The sequence below is a fragment of the Rutilus rutilus genome (genome assembly GCF_951802725.1).
Source record: "Rutilus rutilus genome assembly, chromosome: 25".
In the NCBI taxonomy this organism is placed as follows: Eukaryota; Metazoa; Chordata; class Actinopteri; order Cypriniformes; family Leuciscidae; genus Rutilus; species Rutilus rutilus.
The window spans coordinates 7,811,992-7,828,923 of record NC_140229.1 but is presented as its reverse complement, the minus strand read 5'-3'; the positions used below and the strand labels follow the sequence as shown (position 1 = coordinate 7,828,923).

The 16,932-nt window shown below is 36.6% G+C and overlaps 2 protein-coding genes across 3 annotated transcripts; both read left to right on the top strand.

Moving 5' to 3' along the window:
- Positions 1-2,167: 2,167 nt before the first annotated feature.
- Positions 2,168-6,204, top strand: mmp30 (matrix metallopeptidase 30). Its single transcript, XM_084400893.1, has 10 exons — positions 2,168-2,303; positions 2,388-2,632; positions 4,300-4,448; positions 4,543-4,668; positions 4,756-4,917; positions 5,080-5,248; positions 5,320-5,447; positions 5,535-5,694; positions 5,790-5,893; positions 6,012-6,204. The coding sequence occupies exons 1-10, from the start codon at positions 2,202-2,204 to the stop codon at positions 6,113-6,115; spliced, it is 1,449 nt and encodes a 482-aa protein (XP_084257019.1). The 5' UTR covers positions 2,168-2,201; the 3' UTR covers positions 6,116-6,204.
- Positions 6,205-6,861: 657 nt separating this feature from the next.
- Positions 6,862-14,770, top strand: acat1 (acetyl-CoA acetyltransferase 1). Of its 2 annotated transcripts, none has more exons than XM_084401162.1 (12): positions 6,862-7,077; positions 7,282-7,332; positions 7,439-7,556; positions 8,974-9,069; positions 9,211-9,311; positions 9,405-9,548; positions 9,727-9,877; positions 11,959-12,054; positions 12,359-12,472; positions 13,566-13,630; positions 13,709-13,866; positions 13,963-14,770. In XM_084401162.1, the coding sequence occupies exons 1-12, from the start codon at positions 7,006-7,008 to the stop codon at positions 14,081-14,083; spliced, it is 1,287 nt and encodes a 428-aa protein (XP_084257288.1). In that variant the 5' UTR covers positions 6,862-7,005; the 3' UTR covers positions 14,084-14,770. The 2 variants fall into 2 exon arrangements, with proteins under 2 accessions (XP_084257288.1, XP_084257289.1); XM_084401163.1 differs by having other exon boundaries at positions 6,922-7,077; positions 7,285-7,332.
- Positions 14,771-16,932: the final 2,162 nt, after the last annotated feature.

The following is a 16,932-nucleotide window of genomic DNA, read 5'->3' as shown; positions in this document are numbered from 1 at the left end:
TTATTTATAGGTAAACAAGTCTGGGCTTTTAAAAGCAGCATTGTTGAGCCGGGCTATCCCAAGCCTCTCAGCAGCTTTGATCTGCCACCATCTGTGACAAAAGTTGGTGCTGCCGTCCACGACAAAAACTCAGGAAAAACACTTCTCTTCTTTGACAAGATGTACTACAGGTTGGTCAAGTGCCAAAGCATAAACAAAAACCCTTGGATTTTACTCTGAAAAAACTATTGGAAAGTAACTGTTTAAATATTATATTTCTCTTTTTTGGGGTAGCTATGATGAGAGGACGAAGAAGAAGGACACAGGGTATCCCAAACGACTGGCAGATGGATTTCCAGGGATGACCGGAGAGGTTACAGCAGCCCACCTGTCCAAAGGTAAGTGTTTTTAACCAATTTCCTGCAAGCATTAAAGTACAATGATGGGACAAAGATGTATATGTTCACATCCAACAGTAAGAGGCTTCTCCGTGTGCTGAAGAGCAATTACTTCCTGTCCTGTTAGTCAAGATTTAATAAAAAATGGAATGCAGCAGGTTATTTTAAAACTACACTTTAAAAAAAAAGTACAATCAACTTGGTCATTTCAAGTTAAATCACATTAAACTGACTTCAAAAGTTAGTTGAATCTTGTATTACTTATTTTTATTAGTTAAAGCAATATAAAAACATATGTTGTTGTCATAACTTATTGATTATATATTTTTTAAACTATTTCTGTTAAAGGACCACTGGGACATATATGGACAAACTTCCTGTGGTTACATTTTAGGGCATAAGTAAGGGTGTTTTGAATACCTCTGTTAAACAGCCTCAGGGTTGTGTTTTTGCATTTGCGTCTTTCATTCGTCATTCATGTCAGGATTTAGAAAACTTGTATAGGCACTGGATGTGCCCTGAAGGGAATTCCAGTGGTTATGTAAAACTTCAATCAAAGCCTAAAAAAAAGAAAAAAAAGAACATTGCTTCTGTCCTGTCATCATCTATAAAAATTTAATGCTTATTAAATTAAACGTTTACAGGCCACAAGCTCTGCCCACTTTGAAAAGAAATTTGTCTGGAGTGCATGATGTAAAAATAATGATTGGTATATACTTTGCAAATAACACATTATATGAACTGTATTCAAATTTAAATATTATAGCTGGACCTTTAAGTTAAGAAAAGTAATAAAAAAAACAACAACAACAACAACAAAAAAACATCTAGGTATCTAAATGACATGTTTAACAAAAAGCAGCCCACTTTATCTGCATTCACCTTACCTGCATTCACTATATATATATATATATATATATATATATTATATATATATATATATATATATATATATATATATATATATAGGCCTATATATACACACGACTAGTAAATATTTGTATATTAGGCTACTAACATCAAAGTGTGTGGGACAGAAATACTCTCCACAGCAGGACACGACTCTTGAGATGAATTTGGTCAAATGTATTTATTCACCCGATCATTAAAGGCTGTGAGATGTCTTGGCTGACACTCTGGATGGAAACGCCAAGACGTGCATACATTCTAAAAATGCGCATAAAAAAAAACGTATGTGCTCACTTGAGGCAGATAAAAAAAAATTATCGATAACATGAAGTGAGCATTACTGAAGAAATCCCTCGATGCACAACACAACTCGTATGTAAAGCGACCTTGAGCTACAGAAAGGCGCTATATAAACAAAATATATATTTTCTTCTTCTTCAAATGTTGGTTTGATCATTCTGAAATGCCTACAACATTTAGTTACAACATAATATTAATCATACCTTTCCACTCAGAAGCAAAAATGCCAGTCGGAAATTGGATGGAAAATGCATCCTGTCAAACCAGACACGCGGATCAAATAAATTTCCTCCAGGGATGAAAATCACCAGAAGGGGGATATCAAAAGCAGAGGCAGTGAATACAAAACCCACAATCTTCCTAAAGCGGCCTATTCAGTTGAGTCATAGGTGAAGTCATCGTCAATACAAACTTTTGTCTGACGTGTTTAGACAGGAGCTTAAAACCCCCTGAAGCTCTGAGAGTTTCCCACTCCCACCCCTGCTCATACCACTGCTGATTGGAAATGATCAAACACGGGACAAGCCCCTTTTTAGACGATCTAGACTTATAAAAGACTGAAACAGAGACTCTGGAGGACACTTTTCTTTCCCTGCAGAGGAAGAGGACTGCAGTATGGGGCACTTGACGGCTCTTGTTCTGACACTTGTGGTGTATTTGTCACTTTGTGATGGCGCACCTACGACTGCATCATCAGAAGACCATCAAATAGCAGAGGTCAGTACCCATGTGCCTTATATACTCCTATGTTTCTTATCTATACATTAATGTTATAAAACGTTCCTTTCTCGTTCTCCCCAGGCTTATCTGTCACAGTTCTACAGGGACAATAATGCAACTAAATCCCGCAGCAGACCGATGATCCTCCCAGATCTAGAAAATGAACTGAAGGTCATGCAGGCGTTTTTTGGACTGGAGGTCACGGGCAAGCTGGACTCAAACACTCTTGAGACGATGAAGCTGCCACGCTGTGGAGTAACTGATGTAGCCAAATTCAGCCACTTCCAGGGGAGACCCAGTTGGAAGCAGAGCATTGTAACATACAGGTTGGTTTAGCATGTACCTGTGCCTTCCTGTAGCTCAATCAGTAGAGCAACATCAAGGTCATGGGTTCGATTCCCAGGGAAAGCAAAAAGTGATAAAATGCGTACCTTGAGTGCAATGTAAGTCACTTTGGATAAAATAATTTGCCAAATGCATAAATGTGAAATGTTTAGCTCCTTAATGAAATAACAAATAAGACAAGTTTGTTCCCAGAAATTCAACCAATCAGATTAGACCTTGCCAGATAAAGAAATACTTTCCAGTTTTCTGTGCAAAATGCATGAGACTATCAATAAAGGGACTTCAAAAGAAGTTTTAGTAAAAAAAAGAAAGAAAAAAGTTTGTAGTTCTTCTCTATTGTGACGTATATGAAACTGCTTCTCGAACAAGAAAAAATGTAGGCCGGGTTTGGATGGTTGTGGTTTGCTATTGGTCGATCTCATGTGAGTGACATGTAGCCCCGCCCTCACACCACTAAACATGTCATCAGAGAAGAGACTAGGGGCCTTATTTTAACGGTCTAAGCCAGGGTTTCTCAAACTCGGTCCTGGTCCTCACACTGTCCTGCACAGTTTAGCTCCAACCCTGATCAAACACACCTGAGCAAGCTAATCAATGTCTTTAGGATCACTAGAAACTCACAGCTAGGTGTGTTTGATCAGGGTTGGAGCTAAACTGTGCAGGACAGTGGCCCTCCAGGACCAAGTTTGAGAAACCCTGGTCTAAGCGCATGGTCTAAAGCGCACGGTGCAAGTGTACTTAGGCCATGTTGGAATCCACTTTTGCTAGTTTCACGACGGGAAAAATGGTCGGTGCACCCGACTCATGGTCTAAAAGGGTTGTCCCAATTCTCTTAATGTGTAATGGGTGTGTTTTGGCCGTAACGTGCAATAAACCAATCAGAGTCTCATCTCCCATTCCCTTTAAAAGCCAGTTGTGCTCGCACAATGGCGGATTCGCTATTACATGGCGGAATTTACAAGCGGAAATTTAGAAGGCGGAAGTTTAAAGCGCGCAAGTAGACCATCTACGGGACAAGCTGGATTCCACCATCTCTTTATGTACACAGTAATAGTCTTTTACATTGTAATACCTTTATTTTTTTATATTTGGCATGTTTGTGTGCTGTTGCGTAACAACACTGTGTGTGTAATAAGCAGAGTGTACGCGCGTTGTGCATCTGCCTATAGGCTCATATTACTAATGCACCCTTTAAATAACAAACAAAAATACTGCACCATTGACTTTAGACCAGGTTTCAGTTGGTCAATGGCGCAGTCTATTTCAGTTGCCTCAAAATATCAACGTGCCAGCAATGCGCCTGAACACACCTCGTTTTCAGACCTGCACAGCCATTGGCGAACAAATGGGCGCAAATGCATTTGATGTTTAAACAACGTGGCGTAGGACGTGAAAATGAAAACTGCGTCGGGCTGAAACTAGCAAAAAACACTTGCCTTGTGCCGGGTGTATGATAGGGCCCTATGTCGCTGCAAGAAGGAGAGGAAGTTATTTTGATTAAACACTATGAGTGCGCATGGAAATGATAATGTGCATGGATAAATCATTTATAATAAACACTGCAATATTCCATAAAAATATGAATTGTCAATTGGTGTCATGGTGACTTTTAAGGATACTAAACATGATTTGCTTCTTTGTCTCTTAGAATTACTGAATATACATCACAGTTGAGCCAGAGAGATGTAGATGCCATTATTGCCAAAGCTTTCCAGCTCTACAGTGATGTTATTCCACTTGATTTCAAACAGATCTACAGTGGCACAGCTGATATCATGATTCTCTTCAAAGCTGGATGTAGGTTCTAAACACGTCACTCATTTCCACACACAAAAAAAAAGTATATATATATATATATATATATATATATATAAAATGTCCTTCCTTTTAGATCATGGAGATTTTTACCCATTTGACGGGCCTAATGGGGTTCTGGCTCATGCCAACTCACCCGGTCCAGAGCAGGGAGGAGACACACACTTTGATGATGATGAGACGTGGACCCTAAGTTCACGAGGTGAATGCACAAATCACATAGAATCACATGCTTATGTGTATGTAAATTATTACAAGCTTATTTTAAAAGAATCATTAATTGCTTTAGGTATAAACCTGCTTTTGGTGGCTGCTCATGAATTCGGACATGCACTGGGACTAGATCACTCCAAAGACCCTTCAGCTCTCATGTATCCAACTTACCGATACGTCAACACGAATGGCTATAGACTTCCCCGTGATGACCGACTTGGGGTCCAGGCCCTGTATGGTAAATGTTTTTTTTATTTTATTTTATTTTTTTATATAAAGAACTATACTGTAATAGCAATAAATTAAATACAATACTTATTATTATTATTATTATTATTATTATTATGGATAAAACAATCAATAAATATGTATTTTCCACCCATTTTCTATAATGTTTCAGGTGTTCGAACGTCAATAGATAAACCTGAACCAAAACCAGAACCAAACCCAGAACCAGAACCAAAACCAAAACCCAATCCTGAACCAAGCCCACCAGAACCGTGCAAGCGTGACTTAGTATTTGATGCAGCAACCAGCGTTCGTGGAGAACTGTACTTCTTTAAAGATAGGTAAGAATATAATTTTAGTTTAAATTGTTTAATATTATACATATGTATAATAATCTAAATATGTCCATCAGGTATTACTGGAAAAAGGGCTACTACAGTGGACTTGCAATGCATGAAATAAAATCTACCTGGCCATCCATTGACTCTGTTGATGCTGCTTATGAGTTCAGTGGCAGAGACATTAGCTTCCTTTTCAATGGTAAAGTCTCATTTCCTAGAGAGTCTTTAAGTGGTGTATAAAAAGGCTTCAGTAAATGTAGTTGTGCGTGTGGTCTTTCACATTCAGGTAGGCAGTACTGGGGAGTAAAAGGCAGCACTACTTTGCCTGGATATCCCAAACCCATAACCAAATTTGGATTTCCCACTTATGTGAAAAAGATTGATGCAGCTGTACACGTGAAATCAACCGGACGCACTTTGTTCTTTGTTGGAAGCAAATACTGGAGGTGAGAAAACAATATGATATTGTGTGGATTATAATCGTTTTTTTTTTTTTTTTTTAAATAACATCAAAACTAACATAATTTTAACAATGGTGTAGCTTCAATGAAAGAACAGCTCAGATGGACAGAGGCTTTCCTAAAACTATTCAGAATCATTTTCCTGGCATTGGCTCACAGGTGGACGCTGCTTTTGAAAATTATGGTGAGCTTAAACACAAAAAAACAAAAAAAACATTAACAATTCAATAATTTAATTTTTAATGCTGTTCCCTTTTGTATTTTCCCCGATTTCTTTTTCTTTTTTTTACTTTTTTTTTTAGGTTATCTGTATTTCTCAGAAGGTCCAAGGCAAACGGAGTATGATTTCTCCTCAAAACGAGTGAATCGTGTTCTGTTGAACTATGGATGGCTGAACTGCTACTAAACATTTAACTCAGTATTCCTAATAATGTACCTATATTTTCTATTTTGTACAGACAATGCCACAATGTATGAATGTATCTTTTTTTTAAATAAATAAATATGATTAATATTCACAAAAACTTGCAACTCGGTTCTAACTCATCTTCTAATATAATAAATAAAAATATGTAAGAAAAAGTGGATGCATTTTTTCCTGCAAACTGAACAAACCATTTATGCAAATCAATATAACTTATTAACCTGTTTAAAAATTAAAACTTAATTTAAAAAATGAACATATTTCAGTTTCTGAATTTAAGACACCATGGAGTGTAAAGTCAAAAATGTCTATGGTGTAACTTTAAGATTATAAAAAAGGCACAAATCTCTTTTTTACATAGTTTGGCATAGGCCTAATCTTCTATTATTACTATTTCTTAACTAAATAAATAATAATATAAACAAATAAATAAAGCAGTGAAGCAATTTTATTTTATATTATTAATATCAGATTTTTGTCTGCCAAATCAAAGTTAGAGAGGACTGTGTGTCAAAATCACACATTTAAAAACCTTTTATGAAAAGGCACATTTTGTTAAATCCAACAAAACTTCCACGAAATCCACGAAAATGGTATAAAAGTCTTTCATGGATGTATGAAATCAACATGGAGACAAATATTACATTTTTTAGAACCTTTTACACGTGTTTTAAAAAAGATTTCACCTATGTATTCTATGTAGGCTAATGCTCTACTTTCAAGTTTTTCAACAACTATGACATAAACTACACTACCCATAATGCTTCGGACCGTCGCCATGTGATGCAGACACACCTCTTGCTGTGATTGGCTGCTCCCTGCAAACGTTCACTCCATTCGGAGGTTTGAAGGTGAAATTTGTTCTTCTGTGTATGCAGTTTTTCATCGCAATTATGGCATCCAGTGCTCTTTACAGCACACGCACACACCTGTGCAGACATCTGGTGAGTTTGAACTAAATAAATAGTTATTGATAACCGAACTTTTGCGACTCACGGCACATGCAGCAGTTTGACTGCAGGCCTGTTTCATTGTTTACCTTTTAAAATATTGCGCCTCTCTTTATAAACTGTAGGTCGTCTTTGTTGATATAAATGCTATAACCAGATATTATGTCAACGGACACCCATTTTATGAATATGTCTTAGCAGGCACATAAATATCTAAGCAGGACCTACAGCACACGACCATCTCTAAATGTGAGTAAAATGTTATGCGATTGTATCACTTCATGGAGCCAGAACTGTTTCTGTCAGGTGTGCATTCAGTGAATATGATCTTCTTTTCTCATTTGTCTCTGTACAGGAAGTTGTCATCGTCAGTGCTGTCAGGACCCCAATGGGGTCTTTCAAAGGAAGCCTTTCCACAGTACCTGCCACCAAACTCGGTTCCGTTGCTATTAAAGGAGCCATTGAGAAAGCAGGTAGAGTTCTGGGGCCAATTGCATGATAAACATAGCCATTATGTTAAATGTAGGGTAGGCAATTTGTTTTATAAACACTTTTTGTTAAACTGGTTGAAACTCTCTCTACATCCTGATAGCAATCAATAATAGAAGTGGTCTAAATATCATAACATGTACATAAAATATCTTCTGTGGAAGCCGCAGGACCAAAAATGTTCGTCCAGTCATTGCACTCGGTCCGAATGTCCGATGTCCTACCTGCCTTTCAACATATCTATTTCCATACCTCCGTGCACCCTGCTCGCACAGACATCACACGTCATCAACACTTTGTAGACACAGTCACTGAGTGCTGTAAACAAACAGTTGTTTACAGTTCCTCCTAAACCAAAGTAACGAGCTTATGCTGTGTTCAACCATAATTATGAGATGGCAACCCATGGACGTTATACTCGGAGCTGTTCATGTTCTCACACTTGCATTTATGCATTTCTATCAGTCTTACTTTTCAAATTTCTGTATCAAATTAGACCAATCTACAATTTTATGTAACTGACTTTAAAAATGATGAACAGTCTTAAATAAAATTTGATGACTAACTTGTAAGACTAGTCTTAGCAACCGGCCCCTGATAATCTTAGCAGAAATACTCATTGTATTTAATATTTTATTTTAAGAATATAATAGTTTAATATAATTAAATATAATTTTATGAGATTATATTATTATTAAAAAAAAAATTCTTGTTTGGGTTCAGAGCAAATAAAAGAATACTATTATTTAGCAAGGATGCATTAAATTGATCAAAAATGCCTGTAAAGACATGTATAATGCTATAAAAGTTTTCTATTTCAAAAAAAGTTTGTTCTTTTGAACTTTCTATTGATCAAAGAATCCTGAAAAAATGGATTCGTTTCCACAAAAATATTAAGCAGCATTATACAAAATGTATAATGATAATAAATAATGATTTTTGAAGGATCATGTGGCACTGAAAACTGGATAATTATTATGCTGAATATTCGGCTTTGCATCACAGGAATAAATTACATTTTAAAATACACTAAAATAGTTATTTGAAATTGATAATAATATTTCACAATATTACTGTTTTACTATATTTTTGATCAAATAAATGCAGCCTTGATAAACACGTAAGACTTCTTTCAATATCATACTGACCATACTTTTCAAACTTTTGAACAGTAGTGCATATTATATGCATATATAATCAGGTAAAATATAACACACGTCTTTAAATCAGAAAGGTGTGCTATTTGCCTATATAAAAAATACCAGTTATTCTGCTATTTTTTATTATTATTTAATGCAATTATATTCATGAAATAAGTGTCATTAAATCTACATTTTTAAGTCTTATTTGTTCTAGCTGTCTGTATGATAAAATTCCCTGAGGTTTGCATGTCATCTACAGGAATCCCTTTGGAGGAGGTGAAGGAAGTTTACATGGGCAATGTGTTGCAAGCAGGAGAAGGACAAGCACCAACCAGACAAGCTGTTCTGGGTGCAGGTGAGGGATTTATATATATATATATATTTTTTTTTTTGTACTTTGCCTGAGATGAATTTACAAATGCAACTTCTCAAAGAGAAGTTTTAGTGCTAATGTTGGTTCTGCTAGGATTGTGTAATGTTTGTTTTCCTCATGCAGGTCTCCCTCTGTCCACTGAGGCAACTACCATCAATAAAGTGTGTGCCTCTGGGATGAAGTCCATCATGCTGGCCGCTCAAAGTCTCATGTGTGGCCATCAGGTAGTGTGGAAGACCAGAGATTCACAAAGTGAAAGAGTGAGCCTTTAGCGTGCTAATTAAGCAAAATGAGTGAATCTACATGATGTCTCCCAGGATGTGATGGTTGCTGGTGGAATGGAAAGCATGTCTCAGGTTCCGTATGTCATGGCCAGAGAAGCGCCCCCTTATGGTGGAGTGAAGATGGAGGATCTGATTGTTAAGGACGGTTTGACGGACGTCTACAACAAATTCCACATGGCACGTACATTTTTTATAAACCAGTAAGACCGACTGCATTGTATTTGCATGATAGCTTAGCCTGATAATAAGTATTGAGTGAATAAAGGAAGTGAATTAAGTTGTGTGGAAACATTGGACATATAACACTGGAGAGGTCATGATTGTGTACAACGCCACCATATTTCCCCATTTTTAGGGAAACTGTGCTGAAAACACAGCCAAGAACAGCAGCATCTCCAGGGAGGAGCAGGACGCATTTGCCATCAACTCCTACAGCCGCAGCAAAGCAGCGTGGGAGTCTGGGATCCTGGCCAAGGAAGTGGTTCCTGTGAGCATCCCTCAGAGAGGTTGGTTTAGCTGTTCAATTCCTTATTATTTGCAAAAAATGGCCTAATATGAGCTCAAATACGTAGGGGTGTGACGATATAATTATCTCATGAGACAAGACGTTACACAATATTGGGTTCACAAGAAAAAAATATTTTAACACCATTTTTAAGAAATCTTCAATGACGAAATATATGACTGGTCTTTTATTCGACTGAATTTCACAAAATGCAAAACAATGCAGGTGCATTTTGAAATGTTTGAACTAATCTAGTGCTGTCGCTTATTATTATTTTGGTAATTGAGTAATCAGTCGATTAATTTGATGATTAATCGAGTAACCAGACAATTTTTGTGGTAATAAAAATAAACCTAAGTGAACAATAGCTTCTAAAATGACTTAAAATACATATATAATAACAATGAGGAAATAATAATTGGTTCATGGTTTTATTGAACAACTGTTAAAATACATGATGTAACATAAACAACAAGAAAATAATGTTCATTATATTAATAAATGCCTGCAGTGGCCTCAGAAGGCCCGGTAATTGTTGTTGTTACACTTTACAGTATGATCAAATCCTTGTTTAAAGGGGCATTTCACCCATTTGAACATTGTTTTTTATTTAAAGTGGGTCATATATGTAGTCGAAATGTAAAAGAAATTTTGAATTTGGTTCCTTTGTGACCGAGAAAAGACAAAAAATAACTTCAGGACGCATTTGTATGAAAGACAACAACTCCCACAATGCACCACATTGCACAGCTCCGCAAGCCACTCCCACTAATCCAGAAAGCGCATATCTGCCTATAAGAGAAATCACTCTTCCGTCTACAAGTCTAGCTACCACCAGAGCTTGAAATTAATTTCACATTCACACAAAATGTCTAGTTAGTTGGCGAACTCATTAGTGCATTACTCCTCGTTTGTATTTCTTTCGAAAGGGTGAATTATTGCATGGTACCTGGATGTTCAGTCAGAACATATGCGGTGCGAAACTAGGAAACTAGTTCACAACACAAACGTCCGTGTCCTCGTCTGATTCAGAGATTTCGTCCAGGAGAAATTGTCATCGTTGAAAATCTTTGCCACTATCTCTGTGTTCGTAGCGGTTCGTAGTTGCATAGTGAGATCACCGGCGCCACCAGTCCGCCCTAACCCGAGCCAGTCCGGGCTCCTCGTCCGCGGCAGGCAGGTCTTCTGCCTCGGCGGCTCTTCGCTATAATGCGGCTTGTAAAGGTAGCCACAAACACCTGATTCAAGCATCAGACTTCCGAAATCCTCTTCCTCTAGTCTATATCATATTGAGTACTCTCCTCCGCTATTGTCATAACTTTACATCTGTCTCCACAGCGCCTGTTAGCTTAGCTTCAAACAAGATGGAGGATATTGCTTTCAGTTTCAGAGAGTAAAGTCCCGCCCACTGATCTGTAATAGGTCTGTAGCGTGAGAGGGTCCCGCCCCCTGGGAAAGATGAGGAACTAGTGCTTGTAGTCTCAACAGAAATCCCCCCCCTTACACTTCCTCCTACAATGACGCAAAATGACGATTTTTGCGTCATTGTAGGAGGAAGTGTAAGAGGTAAATAACGGATTTCTCCAGTCTCAGGGAAAAATGAGAGAGTGTTGCACGATCATTCAATAGTATGCCTGGGTTTCTAACAATGCAAAGCTTAATGCAAATGGGTGAAGTGTCCCTTTAATATTGGGCAAACAACTTGCACATTTTAAAACATATTGATGTATTCTCCTGTGTTGGCATAGGTTTTTAAATGATTTAGCCTACGTTATAAATCTGGTGAAATGGCGCACATTGTGTTCCCAGATGAACGTTATAAGTAACCTAAACTCACAGCATATGCAGAGAGCACCGAGCACGTTATTGAAGGTTTTGCCACAAACTCAACTCCGTCCTGCTAATATTGCGAGATGGCTTTTCAGAGAAATATCGTCACGTTTTAATATCGTGGCACGAGATCTCGTCACACCCCTAAAAATACGCTAGCACAAAAATGCACTTTATACATATGTGTATGTATGTTGCATATATTAAAATGCACCATTATTGTGATTTAAAATCTTCTCTCTCACTGCTCAGGAAAACCAGACATTGTTGTGAAGGAAGATGAAGAATATAAGAAGGTTGACTTCAGCAAAGTCCCCAAACTGAAAACTGTGTTCCAGAAAGAGAACGGTACAAGATCATCACTTCATTAGCCTTTGTGAAAAAGTCTGCATAATTCTACTAACATGCACTTTTAGTGTTCTTTAAATCTTAAAAGTATATTGAAAAAATAATAATAAAATATTCCTGAAATAAAAGGCCACTTAAGTATACTTAAAGATTGTAGCTTTTTAAAAAGTGCATATTGTAAAATTGTAAAATATCTGTAAAGTACATTGTCAATCATTGTTTTAATAATATCGTCATGCATGTGTCACTATTTTTAAACGTGTGCTTTGAGGATATAAAGAATTGAGAAAACTTGTTTTTGCAGGCACAGTGACGGCAGCCAACGCCAGTACTCTGAATGATGGAGCGGCTGCTCTCGTGCTCATGACAGCAGACGCGGCAAAGAGGCTCAACGTCACACCGCTGGCGAAGATTGTTGGTGAGGCAATACACACCTGTTTAAATCATTTTATGGTGTATTCTGTACATTTCAACAGATACTGCTTTGAAGGAATTCCTATGAATTCCACTGGGTTTTTTTTTACCCCAAAATTTTGCTCGTTTTTATCACATGGTTTAGTCCCATTGTATTTATCACAGTTTTTTAGCTGTTAGCCAGTGCTCTATGTCTGAAACATCCACCTGAATTCTTTATTGAAGAACAACACCATGCTAAATGCACTTTAATCATTTAATGTAAATAATTACAGTCAAACTACCCTGATGAAGGCCAGTGGGCCGATACGCGTTGGTGCTTTAATGCTTTAGCCCTTTAAAATAATAAAGGCTTTTTAACTTTTGCATCCTACTGAGTGCCTGGACCTGGATTTTTTTCCAAATTCTTTTTTATGAACATTCAACCCTTCCATGAGCACCAGAGGATACAAGGGATACCAGCAGCGCTCCAGTTCCCCTTTGTCTACCGTTTGATGAATGTTTGCATATTTTTTTAAATATCTGAAAATAGTTTTTGCAGGAACGAACACAACATTTTACAAGCATAAAGACAAAAAAAACTAAATATTCCTAGAGGGTTAAAATGCATAAAATTTTGAAATAATCTAAAGCATAATATCTTATAAATGTCGCAACATAGAAGCAGGTACATTTTAAGTGTTCTTTAAAAAAATCTAATATATATCAACATCTTGGTATTCTTTTGGTATATTGGTATACATTTTTCATTTATGAATGTAAAATGTGCAAGGAATAGTAATAAATGAATTATAAACTTAATATGACAAGGGTCTGAGACACATTTTTGGCTAATACAAAAGTTTGGGGATAGTTACAGATAATTAAAGCTACCTGACGGGGAGTAATGCTTCTTTTTAGCATTTTTAATAGGCTACATCACTGGAAAAAATGGCTTTTAATTAGGAAAACTGCTGTTTTGACTAAACAGCTGTGTTACTGTCATGCTACTGAAAAATATAGTTGAGTTGATTGCATTCCTTCTAATTTTGTCGGATAATGCATGTTTTGCTGGGTTTTCCTACACATCTGGACCGCAATTTTATGTTAATTTGCAGCTTTTGCTGATGCTGCCGTCGCCCCCATCGACTTCCCTATCGCTCCAGCCTTTGCCGTCCCTAAGGTGAGCTAATATTTGTCTTAATTGCAAAGCTGACGTGTTTTTGAAGTCATTCAGTGTAATAACATCTATGTTGTGCAGATCCTGAAGGCGGCCGGTTTGAAGAAAGAAGACATTGCCATGTGGGAGATCAATGAAGCTTTCAGTGTTGTGGTGCTGGCCAACATCAAGATGTTAGACATCGACCCCAGCAAAGTCAATATCAATGGAGGAGCAGTTTCCCTCGGACATCCAATTGGGTAAGCAACATCCTTCTCATGCATCACTGTTCGCTACATTGACATACTGGAATTAGATTTGCGTGATAATTAATGTGACGGTTTTGCGATTTCTAGAATGTCAGGGGCGAGAATCGTAGGACACATGGTGCATAATCTGAAATCGGGACAGTACGGACTGGCTGGAATCTGCAATGGAGGTGGCGGCGCTTCCTCCATTCTGATCCAGAAATATTAGGACTTGAGATTGCACTTAATATCATATCAAAGGTCAGAAAAGGTCATTCATGGTTTTTTAATTAAAAAGGGGGAAAACGTATCAATGCTTCCCAAATGGTAATATTTATTCTGTGCAGTCAATGGTGTAATGAAAGTGTTTATAATTGTTAAAATCTGTAACTGCAATAAAAGAGACTATTAATTGTTTTTGTTGATGCTGAGAGTTATAATGATTATTCTCATAAGACATATTGCAGTTCCCCTCAATGAACACCAGATGGAGAACGTGCTTTGAGCTCTGCTCCTGATGAACCCTTTTCAGTTTTCAGACTGTGATGACACATTTCGCCAATAATTAACATTGTAAACTATAGAAGTTTACATTTGATGACTTCTGTTACTGAGAACCCTGGAAATGTGAAAAGGGTCCATTGAGGCAACCTGACTAGTAGTGACCTGAAACTAATGTATGCCACAAGTAAGTTGTAAATTGAACAAACAGTTATTACTTTGTGATTGTTGAAAGCTGCATATACTATAGGCATGAGTGGTAATATGGACAATGCATAAGTGACGGTTTGGACTTAATTTTTACTTTCCACAATATTTTGGAAATGTACCCCTGGCCCCATCCACCCCCCAAAAAAACAAAAAACATCCATGTTAAAAATAATAAAGATGATGATGATGATAATAGCAGAACTCACACACTTTATTTTGATTATATTATGATTGTTTAGCATCTTTCAATCCCATTTTAAATGATATTTTGCTTATTAAGTGCAATTGTTTTATTTCATAACGCAATAAAATGTAAATTTGTGTGGACATGATGACAAAGAAATTAACATGCAAAAACAACAGAGAATCAACTAAATATTATTAACTGATTATGTTGGAGTCAATGTATGCTGTTTCCTTTGAGCTTTTTGTTTTTCTATGCATTTTTTTGCGTAGTAAAATAAAACCTGTGGCTGTAGTTTACCCTCTTTTTGCCAAATAATTTTGTCAGATAAATACCTTAACCTTAAGTTTAGTGTTTTGTTCTTCCCTCATATTTAAAATATTTAAAAATATCAAATTTTTCCAATTTACAATCCCTGTAAAATCCTCAGAAAAAACAAAAAACAAACTTATGGCCTGTATTTATTTATTCAAACTTGAAGGCTCATTAAACACCAATCCCCTCCAGACATCACTTTTGGCCACTACTGTATGTTTATTTACATACTTTATTCATTAATTTTCCTGTGTTATTAGATATTTTGTTCAATGTCTTGACAAATGGTCTGTCAATTAGAAAACAAAATGAGATGTAATCTAAGATGTGTTGATCACATTAAACATAAACTACGCCCCAAAATTAAAATAATTATTTACTCACCCTCACGTCGTTCCAAACTTGTGACTTTTTTTCTTCTGCAGAACACAAAAGAAGAATACTTCCATTGAATGGACCAAAACAAAAAACACAGACATTTCTTCTTATGTTCCACAAAAGAAAGTCAATCACAAGTTTCGAATGACATGATGTTGAGTAAATGATGGCAGAATTTTCATTTTTGGCTGGAGTATCCCTGTAAAGTTCTGACATTTTCTGTAATATCTATATAATTTTTGATACAATCCCTAATTGGCATATTTTAAATGTGGCCTTTTCACCTGTAGTTCACCGTCTGTGTCTTTAAATGGACCGGATGCATTTTTACGCGAGTCATGTTTCAGACTAGAATGCTATGTTGTAAAATGACCTCCTCATGTTGCATTTTAACCCAATCAAATAATGATTCAAGAAGAGCTTTGAAAATGTTTAATTACTTGCTGTTACTGGAAATGGAAAATGTGCATGCTGTGCAACTGCAGAAATAGAGTAGTGTGGTAGTATGTTGTTCTGAAGAGACGTTTTTTCAGTCATGTTACCTTTTTAGACACCTGTTAACTGTTTAACACAAATGTGTTAACTTTGTCCCAGCTATTCTCTTGGCTGAAACCAGGAATCCTGTTTTCTTCCAGAGAACCTGTTACAGCAAAAAGCTCCACCTTCTAACGGCACACTTGTCACGTCACATAACTCGCCACACTTGTCACGTCACATAACTCTGTATGTTAGTTTTGCTAAGTAAACAGACTGTTTATCAACTCAGAATTATCAATTGCTTCTATTTGTCATTGAAAAGTCATTGTGCTTCAGTCTAACCGATAGAGGATCGAGTCAAATATTAACAGGATGCTTTGTGATGTCAAAGTATTTGCCCATTGACTGAGTTACTGAATAACAGCAGGGACGCTATTGACCCTGTGTGATAGCTGAGTTTGGGAAATTGCCTTTTTATCGTAGTCAACAGATTATATTTACAGCTTGTTTTTTAATACAGTAATTCCTCAATGTTTGAACCATCTATCTGGAAATTGAACAGGAAGTCCAGTTGCGTCCTAAAAACCTTCATCACATACACTTGTAATGATTTTATGGCTTTTTATTATTCAGGTGATTCCTGGGAAATGTACGAAATGTTTTCTTGTACTCCAGCTCGTGATTTTTATGATGCTTACAGTTAGCTGCCCTTATTCATTTTTATTTCCTAATACCTAAAACTAGCAGGTACAACAGTTACAACTTTACAACGCTATAGAGAAAGTCAAACATGATCTAAAATCATGATGAAAAGAGGGGAAAACATCATCTTGCACCAACATAAATTAGAAAGCTTTACCACCCATACTAGAATTGATCACATTTTATTGTATTTATTGTGGTAAATTTTGTGTAACTTGTAGAATTTATAATAGGTGATTTTATTAAATATATAGGCTATTTATAGATTTATATTACAACTATGGCATGTTGCAGCTATAGAGTTTCTAAAT